Source organism: Engraulis encrasicolus, chromosome 3 (genome assembly GCF_034702125.1).
Source record: "Engraulis encrasicolus isolate BLACKSEA-1 chromosome 3, IST_EnEncr_1.0, whole genome shotgun sequence".
NCBI lineage: Eukaryota > Metazoa > Chordata > Actinopteri > Clupeiformes > Engraulidae > Engraulis > Engraulis encrasicolus.
The window spans coordinates 36241675-36256674 of record NC_085859.1 but is presented as its reverse complement, the minus strand read 5'-3'; the positions used below and the strand labels follow the sequence as shown (position 1 = coordinate 36256674).

Genomic DNA, 15000 nt, shown 5'->3' with positions numbered 1-15000 from the left:
AGTGTGTAATGGCGATGGGATTCAGCACCCAGTTATCATCTGTATTTATAGTAGGCCATAGTGTGCGCGTGTCTCCTCCACTTCATTCTTCCTGTCTAGACCAGGGTCAGGTGTTTCTAAAAGTTAGGTGTTCATAGAGGTCTTCAGGAAGACTTACCTTCATGGAGAGGTGTGAGCTGTCGTGAAGGATCATCTCCTCTGAAAGAAGTAAGGTGTGATCGGGACTACACAGGTCGAGAGGCTGTGGATTTTACACACACACACACACACACACGCACACGCACACGCACACGCACACGCACACGCACACGCACACACACACACACACAAAATGAAACAGGGACTGTGAATGACCATGTTAAAGTGTATCATATTTGTGCTGTATTCTTATTCAAACAGTGCTACTAACAAAGACGGTGTGATGTAAATGCATTTGCTGAGAAAAGCCATCTCTGGTCCTGGTGCTGAGGGCAGGAACAGTGTGACCTGACCTCTCTGATGGTAGCATACACGCAGGGCCGATGACAGCTTTTGCTAGGCCCAGGACAAAAGACATCCGAAAGGGCCCCCTACCCAATACATACAATGTAATGGGGACCCAATTCTGGGCCCCCTGTCTCTTTGGGCCCGGGACAGCATACCAGTTTGAGCCCCCCTGTCAGTGGGCCTGCTTACACATAACAGGTTGGCTCTCCCAACAACATGAATATGGATTGCATGCTTCCATGCTCGAAGCAACAGGCAAGCACATCAAGCAGAGAGGAGATGACCCTTTGCTGCCCCAGAGGGGAATGTCTCCTCCTGAGAAGGCCTTTTCACTCTCACTGCATTTTATTGTAAAAATTACAATATTTTCATATTCAGAAAGCAAAGGCATAACCTTTGAAAATGCAATGGGCAATGCGATGTTTATCTTATGCAATATGATCAAATGTTTTTTTTTCCCCTCCAAAGACTTTTTCCATGTCTAAATAAAGAAATTCTCTTGCACCCTATGTTAGCTCGACCTTGAGACATGCAATCTAAACAGGCCTTTTCCACATAACGTCAGCCACCGTTGATTCAATAGTTTCGAAACAGGTATAAGTTGCAACCGGACTGGACTGCAATGGAATATGCTACAATCCACTGTGTATAGTACAGCACAGCTTTGGCTAGGGCCAGATTTTTTGGGTATTACTCATTATTATTATTTAATTATTATGTCTTCTCTTCTTTTTTGTCTTCCTATATGGTAAATGTTAAATTTAAAATGTTAAGTTGTTATTTACTACTTCATTCGCCTAATTGTTACTGGTTCATCACTGTTACTGTCCAGTCTTGTTCTTGAAAGCCAGTCTTTAAATATCAATCCTGTGTATGTCTATGTCCTGGCATGGTATATTTATAGAGAAAAGTAATTTAAATTTCCTTGTATGATCTGTGCATGTGACTGACAATAAAAACTGACTTGATGGGCATACACGGTGTACATGTACACCACAGTTTACTACCTGACGGGAAAACAGCAGCCATTTATACCTGCTTCACTTCAAATATGAAAAATGTTTGACATCACTGTGAGAAGGCCAGGCTAATAACAACACACAACACTTGTGATAATATCTGACCTGCACATGAACGGGAAAGATGAGGATCTTTGGGGTGAGTGCCACGTAGGTGCCATAGCTGGAGTGGGGCAGGTGAGACTGCACGATGGTGCAGTTCTGGTAGTTGGCGTAGCTGTGTCTGTAGGAGGACGATGGCGGAGGGATGGTCTTGCTGTTGATGGAGCGGCGGAGGGAGTTCCGGGCCAGGGTGGTAGGGTCCTGGAGAAACGGCCCCGCCTGGTGCACTCCGCGGCTGGGGTGCGTCTGGTAGATCCGCCCTGAGAAGAGTGTGGAGCACACGAATAAAACGTCTTTCCTTGCGTGCCATCCAGGGGTGACCAGCCACTCAAAAGTTTAAGATGTTATTAAACACAGAATACATTACTATTTAACCCATGGCGTAACATTCAGGCTCATGAGATTTCAGGCAATTGCATTACAAATATTGGTATGTTAAAGCTGAATGAACACATTCTAATGCAAGATGAGGGTCTTAGTGTTTAAATGCAACTCATTTGATGTTTTATGTGCTTCAGAGGCTGAGATATTTAGGTTTTTATAGGCTGAGGGCAACATAACTTGAAAAGGGCTCAGGCATTCAGCAGCCTTTTTTGCAGGTGATTTAGACATCAATGGGGTTAATGTTTGGTGCATCTCAGCATTCATTTCTATATTCTGTTTTCAGTTATATTTTTGTTGAGCAGAACTATGCAAATTGGATGGTAGAGTAAGGCGCTGTGACTAGCACAGAGATTATAAACTGAGGTGTTGGAAGGAACCGCTGAAGTTAGAAGTTACGTAGATGGAGATGGTTACCGCAAGACATCAAATGAAGTGAAGGCGGCATGAAATTACCCAGTCATACCCCCAAAGCATTCTGCATTCATTTACATTTCGGATTTGCTTTAGTTTAAATACCATGTTCTTAACTTAAGCTGTTGTGGATGAAAGTTGAACATTTTTTAATGGCACTGCACAAAATACATGCAATTTAAATTGCATCTGAAAGTGCCAACATACGCCAATACATGAGTTATGGAGTCTAATGGAAATGGTGCCTCCAGGAGGTTGGCCCCATGGTATGGGACCGCAAGGGAACTGACAGCTATTTAGAGATGGTAGAGGAGGATGAAGTGCAGACTAGTCAGTCACATAGGCGAGGAGCACGGTTCGGTCAAGTACCATGACACACTCACATTTTAATGGCAAAGCATGAAGATAAAATTTTAAATCACTCCTCAGCAGTGTTGCCAGATTGGGCGGTTACCCGGCCATCTGCGGGTAGAAACGGGAAAAATCGACCATTTGGTGTTTTTTTTTCTGCAGTTTTATGCCCATAGAAATCAACGCAATTTGCGGTTTTTGAGCACCTTCTGGGCAGGATTTGATCAGACACATCTGGCAACACTGCTCCTCAGATTGCCAGCGTCTGCCAACACACGTGTTATGTGTCCATACATCCATTCAGGCATGAAATGGACCAAAACTCTCACTCATACCCTCCGCACATTTTTGCTTTCATTTGCATTTTTGCATTGCCTTTAAATTTAAATGGTATGCCTTGGCTTTAACTTGAACTACCGTGGGTAAAATTAACATCACATTTAAGAGTGCCAATGCCAACATCAGCACCGTTATGGGTTTCACGAACCAAGGGACACCTTGACTCGTGAAACAATGAATACACCTCTACGCAGCTCTGTCATTTCCTTTGCATTTAAACAACATCCACTGACACGATACAAATGGATTGAGAAAGAAAGACGTGAACTTCAAACTACCAGAACACCACATGTGAAGCGGAAAACCAAGAGGATTTTATTTCAAATTTTCTCCAACACCCCTCTAATTCTTTGCAAAGCATTTACAGCTACAGGGGAAACAGATGCTTGTTTAGATGAATTCAATTAGTCTTGTCTTCCATCATCTGCCATGTGAGCTGTGTGTTTGTTTGAGCGGCCAAAACAGATTGCACTGTAGGGTAGAGGTCAGGTGGGGGTGGATCGACTGCACCAGCGCGAGTATCAAGTCATGCATAACAACATGACCTGTCCATTCAGTATGTGCAAGCATCCACACAAGCACACACACACACACGCACACACACACACAAGCACACACACACACACACACACACACACACACACACACACACACACACACACACACACACACACACACACACACACACACGCGCACACACGCGCACACACGCGCACACACGCGCACACACGCGCACACACGCGCACACACGCGCACACACGCGCACTATGTGTATTTGCAGAAAAAAAATCTAATAAATGGGTTTCACGAGCAAAGTGATGGACAGGCTATGGATCAGACTACACCAGAGACACTTTTAAACTGTGTCAGCGGTCAGGCCAAAGAAATCAATATGTATTGATCATTGAGGGGGAAAACAGGAGTGGATATGTAGCTAATGAATATTGATCTCGGTTGTTTCTTGGAATGATGTTCACAACTTTGGGCCAGTAATTGATGTATCAAATATGTCATGTACAGTACATAAATACATTGAATATTAGCCAAAATCAGCTCAGTTGATAATGGTAAACAATTAAAACTTACCGAGCGTTCCGATGGTGCCGTTGTTGTCGGTGTACACAGACTGCAGTATCTGCTGAAAAACAGAGATAGGAGAGAAACATGAGCACCATTTGTCAACACTGAGACAATACTACATATCTGGATAACTGTATATTCTTTTTTTTGTGATCAACATTTTTTTGTGATCAACATTCATAACAGGCTCTGGTACATGTGAATAACAGCATGTAAGAAAACTGTATCTTCTTGACGCATCAAAAAGCAAATGTCACACCACCCAGCCTCAAACAGAGGTCTCCAAGGGACCAACTTTAACACTTTGATCTAAAAACATGTAATCATCATTTGTCTTTCACAATGTCTTCATGTCAGCTGTGCTTTTGTAATTTTGGAATTCTATGCTGAAACTATGTGTATAGCATATACTTCATCTTCAACTGTAACTAAAGTATGCTTGGATGGATAGAGATATGGAAACTTCCATGCCACAGATTATCATCAGATAAAGCTATAGCTGACTTGAACTTGATCCCTCAGGGGGGCAAAATCATACCCATCGTTTCATTTGAACACAGAACAAATCCATGTGTTAACCCTTTAAGCCGCAATCTTCACACCAATCTGAGGTGAATGTTGAAAGATTTAATATTCTAAAGAATATAGGCTCATAGGGCATGTTATATTTACCAGTACAGTATATGAGCATAGATAGATGATAAAGCTTTCCAAAAATAATAATAATAAAAAAAACCACAGCAAATGGCTCACAGTTCAGTCAACAACACTCTACAGTACAAATCACAGACCCGTGAAGCTTCAGGGCTACCAGTGTATGCATTTTATGCATGCATTTACACCAATCTACCCTGCCCCCATCCACATACACACCAACCGCATGCATTGCACATGTAGGTAAGAGGGCACAAGCAACAAGAGCGGCTGATGACATGTGATTGTGCGTGGGGAGAGAGGGTACCGAGAAGGGAGAGAGGGGAAAGGAGGATGGGGGGTGGGGGGATGGATGCAGAGAAACATGCTGTGAAACAGAACTGACACAAATTCTCTAACACGGCAACAGGGGCCAACTACAGCGGCCTGCCTGCCTGCCTGCCTGCCTGCCACCCTCGTTTCGCCCCGCGTTGACACAATCGAAGTTGATGGGCGACATGGCTTCTTTAATATGCGGGAAGGTCACGGGCACCCTGGGAGAAATGCATTAAGCAAAAACCCTCCCGTCGCCCTCCTCCTACTCCCCCTCCTCCTCAAGCAGGAGCGGAGAGGGAGCATCTCTAATAAAGTCACTTGGCACGAGCACTTGCCAGTTAGCACCTCCTGCCAAGAGCTGCCGCGGCTGCCAGGGCAACCTTTACCCACTCCCAACCCCGACCTCTCACCCCCACCACATCCCATTCCCCCCTCCACCCCCACCGCCAAACCCGACCGCAACTCCAACCCTCCACTCTTGCCCTTTGAGCCCCCATCTATCTACAGTATATTGAGCACCAGCCTGTACTGTACAATACAACCCTAACTCACCAACTTTAACCCCCAACCTCCACCTCCTGTCCCCTTATCCTACATACTACCAACCAACCCCTCCCTGACCTTTGAGCTCTCCCTCCATTCACACAGACTGAGCAGCACACTATCCTTTCATGGTCGTCCATCGTCGTCACCATCATCATACTCAAATTCCTCAGCCCCCTGCCCTACACCCAATTAGTGCTGGGCGATATGGAAAAATAATCGTGATTATAATAATCTTGATTTCCATTTTGAACCAAACAATCGTGATTATAATTTTTCCCTCATAATCTTGCAGCCCTACCCCCTACCCTACAACCCACCAACCCGCTCCACACTTGCTCTCCGTTGTCAAGTCAAGGCAAGCCATCAGTCCATATGGAGCAGCACCCTGTGCTTAACGGAATACATGCTGCTTCCTGGCGGCACAGCTTGCCTTAATGAACAGTTAGCGAGAGTGAGATGGTGACAAACTGCAGGACGGTTGAAGCAGCAAAGTACCATGCCAGGCATGTTTTAATTGAAATATTGGCCATTATAAATATAAAACAATTTCACTTAGAAACCTTTAGAAGCACAGGATACTGTATCTTTTCACATAAACGTTTCAAACAGGTTTTCCTTAATTAACTTTCCCCGTGTTAGTTGATCCATGCATCCATGACATACAGTAAGCCTACTGTAATGTTTAAGTTGCTGTCAACAGCTGATGTTTTACTTTTAATATTTAAGTAATGTCAATGTTGCAATTTACTTTTCACTATTAGTAACACCAATGGAGCCAGCAGCCAATGGAGTCAAGATGGTGAGGTATATAGAAAAAGGCCCTGTAGTCATGTAGTGCTCCAAAAGCTCTGGTAAGAGAGTCAGCGTCTATACAGACTCATTGGTGGATTGGCGTAGCAGCCCAATTCCAGTCTCCACTAATTGGTGTGGGACGTTGTTTCATGTGCCGGATTGTCCACACCAATGCGCACACACAGTGGAGAAAGGGGTAAGGAGAGGATGTGGGCAGGGACTAGTCTGGAAAAGTGCCACTGACTGAATGGAAGGCAGCTTTTGACTTGTTCGCAAACTCAAAAGGCTGAGAGTCTATTGACTTGTACCCTTGTTCACCGCACCATAATCCCTAACGGTTCACCTTGTGAATGTAAAAAGGATTTTTTTTAGAACGATGAAAAAGCTTTTAAACAAGACCAAAAAGCATCTGGGAGGCGAAAACCCCTACCGGGTCTTAAAGAGAGTTTGTAAGTGTATTACCAACAGGGAACATTTCTGTGGTCTGGCTGAGGGTAAGCCAGATCTACTGGGAAAACTGACCCTGCAGCATGGGATGAAAGAGCACCCATGCGTTCAGGCCTGTTCAGCCTGCCACATGGGGTTTCCCTATGGAAGGTTGTTCTAGAGTAGCATATGATGTGCTGGAAGAGAACATGTCTGATTTAATAAACTGTTCCTGCGCTAAGCGCCCCCCACACTTGGGCTTGCATGCCCATGGGGACCCCGGTTCGAGTCCGGACGGGGTCATTTCCCAACCCTACCCCACCTCTCTCCACACTCACTTCCTGTCGCACCTTCACTGTCCTGTCCGAAATAAAGGCCCAAAAAGCCCATTAAAAAAAAATATATATAATAAATAAATAAACTGTTCCTCACTGTTTTCTCCAGCAAGTAGAGCAAGCAACATGTCTGTGAATATTATCGTTCACCCAGCTCATAGTATCCATAAGGGTTTAGTTGTAAGCAATTAGACTGGAAGATGTTCCATTCCTGATTCATCAGTTGTAATCAACAAGAGCTGATGAAATTCCTTGAGAATGAGTAGCAAAACTTTAATTTGTGCAAAATCACGAGACTATTCAAATAAAAGAATTGAAAAACACTGAGTACTACGGAGGCTACAGAGTTGAGTTTCTACAGAGTACAGAGTTGAAGCTTACCTGGTTTCCTGGCTGGACGGGCGAGAGGATGATGTAGTTGTCCCCGTTTGATGAGGTCACGCGCGTCCCTTTCAGAGTCGTCGTTCGTCCCTTGTAGTCGTTATTATCCTCTCGCTTGTCCCTCCAGGGCCAGGCTCCGTCCAGCAAGCCCCCCGTCGACCCCCTGGCGTCCCCGTCCGAGCCACCCGACTTCTTCTTGCGCCCGCTCCTCTTGAGCGGGTTGGACAGCAGAGGGGGAGTCTTCTCTGGCTTCTTGGCCATGGGGGAGACCACTGTGTCGTAATTGGAGGTCTTGTAGGAGGGCTGGTGGATGAGGCCCTCGAAGTAAGGCTTCATGACAGGCAGGGTTCTCCACACTACCATTGTGATGTCACTGCGGCAGCTCCTGGGGAGAAAAGATGAGCGACAGTTATGGTTAGAGAGACTTAACATCTTAAAACGGAACACGGATGGAGGGATTTAATTTGATCTTTTGACCCTTAGCACAAAAGTGCTTTGAGTAGATGACCAAAGGAGTATATACTAGTATGTTAAGTGCAGAAACTACGCCAGTACTGAACCTGAGAAAAAGGCCTTCAAAGTTTTGTTATAATGTTGGATACTGTAGTTACTGCAAATTTGACATGGTAATACTGCATCTCTAAAGCATTTGGACACTACGGCTTTGTCACAAGATTAAGGAGGTGTAATGAAGACCATCTTCGGTGTAAATTCAGTATGTAGTTACGGCACTTTGTCATCGTAGGGCAGTATAATACACAGTAGATGATGTGCTGGACTTTGTACCGTGTTATGCATTGTCTTGCTTTAAGACAAGTTAAAAGAGGGAGTATGTAGCTATGCTAGTGAAAGTCAATGGATCACTGTAGCATGTAGCATTCTACACGGATGCATTGATTTTCACTAGCTTAGCGACATTGTCCCTCTTTAACTTGTCTTAAGGCAAGACAACGACTTACATGAAAAATAAGACACTTTACCACCTTTATAAACCCTGGCCAACAATTTTAACTGTATGCACAGCCCCTTAATAGTGGCATGACCCCTTTAGGAGGTGGGTAATTGGAAGACGATTCGGTGTAAATTCAGTATGTTACGATGCACTTCTATCATGATGCATTGGCAGTCATAATACACAGTAGATGCATGTGCTGGACTTTACTTCAGTAAATGTGTAAAATACAGCTTATTTGTCAGTTACTGTGTTAGCTTTCATGAGTCAGTTCATTTTCTTTTCCATATCCTTGTTTGGTGTGGCATGCGGGAAACTACCCCAATCTCACAACAGAAATATTACCTACTCTCTACTGAACAAAATCAACCCGTGGCAAATAGAATTTTGTTATCAAATAATCAATTGTCATGAATCCATGCAGTATATTGAGAAAATAAGTATCACAATCATGAATCGATGCATTGTATCGTGAAAGTAAGTATTGCGATGCATCGATTCGACGATTACTTTGCACACCCCTAATGACGATGATGCTATCTAAGAGCTATGCTGGGTTTGGGGGATACAGAGGTTCTGATACAGTCACTATACAAAATGGTTGAAGTTACTAAAGGTGTATTCTCCTGGTATTCCACAGCCAATTACCGGTATATTTTGAAACACAAGCAAATAAACTTGTTGCATCTATATTTTGAAAATCATTTCAGCTGTTCATGAATGTGAAACAGATGACGAGTAGTAGAGCAGCACGATATCAGAAAAAAAAATCGATACTCGATAACAGCATGCAATACCTCCATAACAATATTTAAACGATATTTAGAAATATAGCGGAGTGTTTTTCTTATCACTAATTTGTCGTCTGTGTGGGGGGCGTGGCTTTGGTCATGGCGGGCTTCTTGCGCATTTATTGACATTCAGCAAGTGATTGGATCGCACAGAAATGTTTTACTTGTTCGCGATATTTAGGTCATTTTCGTGATACACATATCGCCACTCTTGATATCGCGATTTCGATACATTTTCAATATATTGTGCAGCCCTAACGAGTAGTTCTAAATTCACTGCGTCAACCTCAGTGGGCTTACAACAGCACTAAGTAAGTTGGAAGGACTGGAAAACAAGCCACGCTATGTAACTCCTGAGGCTTACTTTTGAAATGTTTTCGGTCTGCCAGAGTACAGCTGAATAGCTTCATGTAAATGTATTATGAACCACCTCTCTGTATCTCTGTATCTTTCTCTTTCTCTTTCTCTCTCTCTCTCTCTCTCTCTCAATTGGGGAGAGAATCGTATCAATTATGACTGCAGTCTTAACTGATATCAGTTATGCATCATCACTAAGAAGTAATGTGATGTGGCAAGGGGAAGAGATGACTTCAGAGTGTTTCACTTCTCTGGGAGAATCTACCCTGATTATGTGACTAAACAGCCACCAGCCAAGGGTCGTCCCTATGTTCCCCAGGTCCTATGTTCCCCGGGTCCTATGTTCCCCACTACCGGGGAACTTGGAACCCTTTTTTCAAAGTGGAACATAGGTACACTCCCCAAGCCTACTGTATGCCAAGGTAGTGCAGACAAACAACCAGCCAAGGAGCCAACAACTCAATAGTAATCTACAGTATAGGACATTACTGTCCACCCTGACAAGCTATTCATTGCTACGGTGCATCTGTTGTACTCAGAGAATGTAGTGCTAGCCTACACCATGCACATAATATACAGAAGACTTAGCATCCAGGCCATTCAATTTTATTCTACATTAGATCAAGCATGACTCTTGCTACTGCAACATTACACAGGAATTACACTAGTGGTGATTTACAAGTACGTAAGTTAGCCGCTAAATAGCAATCTAGCTACCAACTAAGCTGTAAGTCAAAGTCAAAGTTTAGTTTGCATAGCCGTTACATTACATTGCATTGCATTTGGCAGACGCTTTATAACCAAAGCGACTTTCGAAAGTAGAGTACTACACACACACACACATACATACACATCATGTCAAGAGTCACAGCAGTTTGACCTCCTTTAACAAGTGATAAGTAGCACCTGATGATTTGGTGTCCTAGATACGGCAATATTACATAGTGGATGTTTGAGGGAAGGGACAAGGATAAGAAATAATTGTAGGCTACCACGTCATGGGGGGTGCATCAGATGGCCAAAAGGTCAAGAAGGCCTCTGACATTTGTCAAAATGAAAAAGTGCAAACAGCACAGCAAATGACTCTCTGCTACGGGAACTGGGTCAGCTGAAGACAAAAACACCGAAGCAGCAGCTAAAAGCTGTACAACAGTGGCGAAATGTAAATATATTCGTCCCCCACCCTGCACCTAACAACAGTTGATGCCTAGTGGCGTGGCATGGTATGCTGTACGTGTTGATGGACATGTCATGGAGGAAGCAGTACTGAAATTTGATTAAGCTGTAACTTTCCACTAGTGTTTCACTCAATTTATCTATCTCAATAGTGTCACAACATGATAATACACACACATAATTTAACTTGCTATGCCCGTCCACTTACAAGTTAGCATAATCCTGTCTTGCACTTTGTCCCATCGTTAGCTGCACATGGGCCATTGAGAAACGTGATTTTGACTCAACTTTACATGTCTAGTAGTTTTTACATCTGAAGAAATTGACGATTAACAAGGCTGACGCTGACATTGACTTTGAATGGTAGAGGAAACGCACTAAGTTCCATACAGCGCAACCTCGCAGAATGCAGTTTCCGCAATTAAAACAAAGCGATTCAATGTGAGGACAACCATCACACTTATTGTATGGCTCATTTGAAAGAGGAGGTTGTCGTCTTCAAAATTAAGACCAAATTGACTAACTGTGGTTAATATATGGGTTGATTATTTGAACTCGTACCTGATGGCATGTGCAAGGTCCACACATTTCCAGTGCTCCACAGGCTGGCCATTGAGCTGCAGTAGAGTATCCATGTGCTGCAGGCCTGCCTGGTGAGCCGGACCCCCTGCAGGAGTTAGAGAGAAAGGTACTGTATAGTGTATACCATATCAACAAATATAACCACACACACACACACACACACACACACACACACACACACCAGAGATATATACCAGAAAGCATCCTGCACTCAAGTTAAGCATATACAGTACAGTAGTAGACATATCAGCAAGGCTCTAAATTAACACCAGCCAACCAACCAAATGCTGGTTCAGTTTGGCTAGTAAAAAAAACAACTTACTAGCCACTCTGACCCATTCGTGAGTGTGTGTTTGGCTTGTTAGATGAAGTTCCATCTTGGCTAGTGATGAAAAAAGTTAATTTAGAGCCCTGCATATCAGTACCAACCCATTTAGTTCGTATACAGTATAAAAACAACCAATACTCTCCCTTTATTCATACCCTTATCCCACCTCATTCACTTACACATTAGACATTTGGAGAAAAGTTAAGAACTGACCTGGATCCACGGCTTGGACCCGCACAGGAGAGTCAGAGCAGATCGTAAAGCCATAGCCATCTTTCCCTCTGTGGATGGTAACCTGTAGGGGATGCAGGGATCATATCTTTACTGTATAGCGACAACTCTAATGCACTGAAACTCAACAAAGGCTTTGGACATGTAGGCACCGAAGTGGAAATTAAAAAATGGTATTATGCAGGGTGAAAAAACTAACTTTTTTGGGTTTCATCTGCAATCGGCAGCTGGATGCCATGAATTGTCAACTCCCGTAACCATTCAAGCACACACACCATGGTTTAGGTCAGTGTTTCTCAACCGGGGCAGTACAGGCCCCCAGGGAGGCGTTTGGAGAGCCCTAGGGGGCGTTGAGAGGGGGCAGGGGTTAGTTGTCACTGGGGGCATTAGTCCATTTTTTTTTAAACACTAATGGGGGCATTGACAGGCTTATGATGAGATTAAGGGGGCGTTGTGAGGCCTAGGATGAGGTCCAGGGGGTGTTTGTGCAAAAAAAGGTTGAGAACGAATGGTTTCGTTGATCTTTAAAGCATAGTGCTACAATCAGTGACTTAAAGTACTTTTGGAAACACATGAACATCTTTCATGACATTTAGCCTGTATCACTCCCCGGCCCTGCAGTCTGCTTGCATTCCATTCCAACAGCATGAAGAAAAAGAAGAAAAACAGGCTTCTTGCTCAGCCGAGACTCACTAAACCAACATTGCGTGGAATTTCTTGGATAGGTGTCCTTTGCTTCTGATTTAAAGTCTTAAACTGATCAAGTCCACAAAGTGGCAACTCGGTGACCTCATGTGAATCAAATCTGTCAGCCTCTAAGGATTTACTTTTAAAGGATTTCTTTACCGCAGAAACCAATTCCTCACTGGCATTTCAGACTCAGTGACTGACAGCTGAATGACCCCCTTGAACAGTGTTGCCAGATGTGTCTGAACAAATCCCGCCCAAAAGGTTCTCAAAAAACACAAAAATGCGCTAAATTCCGCCCAATTTCAACAAATTGCATTAATTTATATGGGCACAAAACTGCATTAAAAAAACTGCCAAATGGCCAATTTTTTCCCGTTTTTACCAGCAGACGGTCATCTGAAGTAGCCCAATCTGGCAACACTGCCCTTGACCTTGATGAATGACCCTTTAATGACTCCTTGGACCTGATTCGACCTTGACTCCTTCAACATTAAAGGTACACTGTGCAGGAAATGGACAAAAAAGGTACTGCAACTATGCTGCTCATTGAAAATGGGCTGCCTATTGCCAAATTTGATCTTTTCATCAAAGTTTACTACATAAGAAACAAATATTTTCTAGTATGGCCCAAGTACAGTCATTTTAGCAGCTAAAAATGTCTATTTCTAGAAATTGAAAATGGCGGACCGTGGAGAAGATCCCCCTTTTCATGTATGAAAGGTGCAATTTTTCCAGTCATAGTGAATACTTAGAATTTGATGGGAGTGGTAAGTATTCATGAAAAAGGTAACATTAGTGAATAGGTAGCATAAATTCTGGAAATAAGCAACTAAAAGTCTTACACAGTGTACCTTTAAAGGATTCCTTTACCACAGAAACCAATTAATCATTGGCATTTCAGACTCAGTGACTGACAGCTGAATGACCCCTTTGACCTTGATGAATGACCCTTTAATGACTCCTTGGACCTGATTCGACCTTGACTCCTTCAACCTAAACTTCAACAGGTTATTTCACCTCTTCAAGCACCGTTTCATGAACTGTTTCTTTAAGCACTTTAAAAGAACGATTCCTCCATCAAATAGGTTGAATCAACTTTGACACCTGGATGACCCCTTCCAATAAAGGGACTGCTTCATGAATCGATTCTTTAAAGGATTAAAAAATTATTCTTTTTCATTAAATAAGCGTAGCCTGGCTTCTCTCTTTCCTTCGCTACCCTTCCCCCTCCCTTCCCCCCAATATTACTCTTCAGGAACTCTTAATCAGCTGATTCCATCAGTGGTGGCGGCGGTGTTTCAGTCATTTGGGTTCTCACACAGCTAGCCCTGCCTGTCTCATACAGTTACAGTGCTCAGTAGACCGTGGGACCGCCAGTCAAGTCAGGAAGCCCCCCCACCACAAGGCTGATGCATGGGGATTTATGAGCCAGGCCTATTGTCTAAGGCCACAGTCATTGTCTTTTTTTGTACCGTAGACTGCTCCACTCCACACACAGCTCGCTCTCAGACAAACAAGCGTGTGCCAATTCCCAAAAAAAGCCCACTGACAGGCAAGGCAGATGAAACCTCCTGCTGTCTCAAACACTTCTTCAAGAGAAGTTTACTCTACCACAGTTACACCATAGCTACTCATGGTGCGGTGGTGGGAATGGATAGAAAGTGGGTCCATCATGATGAGGGTTCGTCACCTCTGACATTTGTTGAAATGAAACAGTGCAAACATTAAATGAGTTCACTCTCTACGGGAACTGGGTCGGCTGAAGACAAAAAGACAGTAGCAGCAACAGCAGCAGCTGAAGGCTGTTAGTCAGTGTGTACAGCTCCAGATCCGGGCATAGAGACACAGCATGACATGACATCTCTCTCTGTCTCTCTCACTCTCTGCCTCTCTCCCTCTCCCTCTCTGCCTCTCTCCCTCTCTCTCTCTCTCTCTCCCTCTCTCCCTCTCCCTCTCTGCCTCTCTCTCTCTCTCCCTCTCTCTCCCTCTCTGCCTCTCTCCCTCTCTGCCTCTCTCTATCTGCCTCTCTTGGGTGATGATGATGCACCTGTAGTCAGGAGACTGTCTCCCTGCAACCAGCAGTCAATCGGTTCAAGCATCAGTGGACCTCTCAATACCAGCCCACACACGCGCGCGTGCGCGTGCGCACGCACATTCACAGTCACAGTCACAGTCACACGCGCACACGCACACACACACACACACGCACAAACGCACGCGCGCACATACACACGCGCGCACACACACACACACACACACACACACACACACA

The 15000-nt window shown here is 44.0% G+C and overlaps 1 protein-coding gene across 1 annotated transcript in view; it reads right to left on the bottom strand.

Moving 5' to 3' along the window:
- Positions 1–15000, bottom strand: part of LOC134446056 (regulator of G-protein signaling 3-like) — a 42497-nt gene that overhangs the window by 26040 nt on the left and 1457 nt on the right. The window contains exons 2-7 of the mRNA XM_063195292.1: positions 12021–12102; positions 11459–11564; positions 7622–8006; positions 4179–4230; positions 1611–1867; positions 158–241 (exon numbers count right to left, since the gene is read on the bottom strand). Coding sequence (XP_063051362.1) covers positions 158–241; positions 1611–1867; positions 4179–4230; positions 7622–8006; positions 11459–11564; positions 12021–12102 — 966 coding nt within the window. The remainder of the gene's footprint in view (positions 1–157; positions 242–1610; positions 1868–4178; positions 4231–7621; positions 8007–11458; positions 11565–12020; positions 12103–15000) is intronic.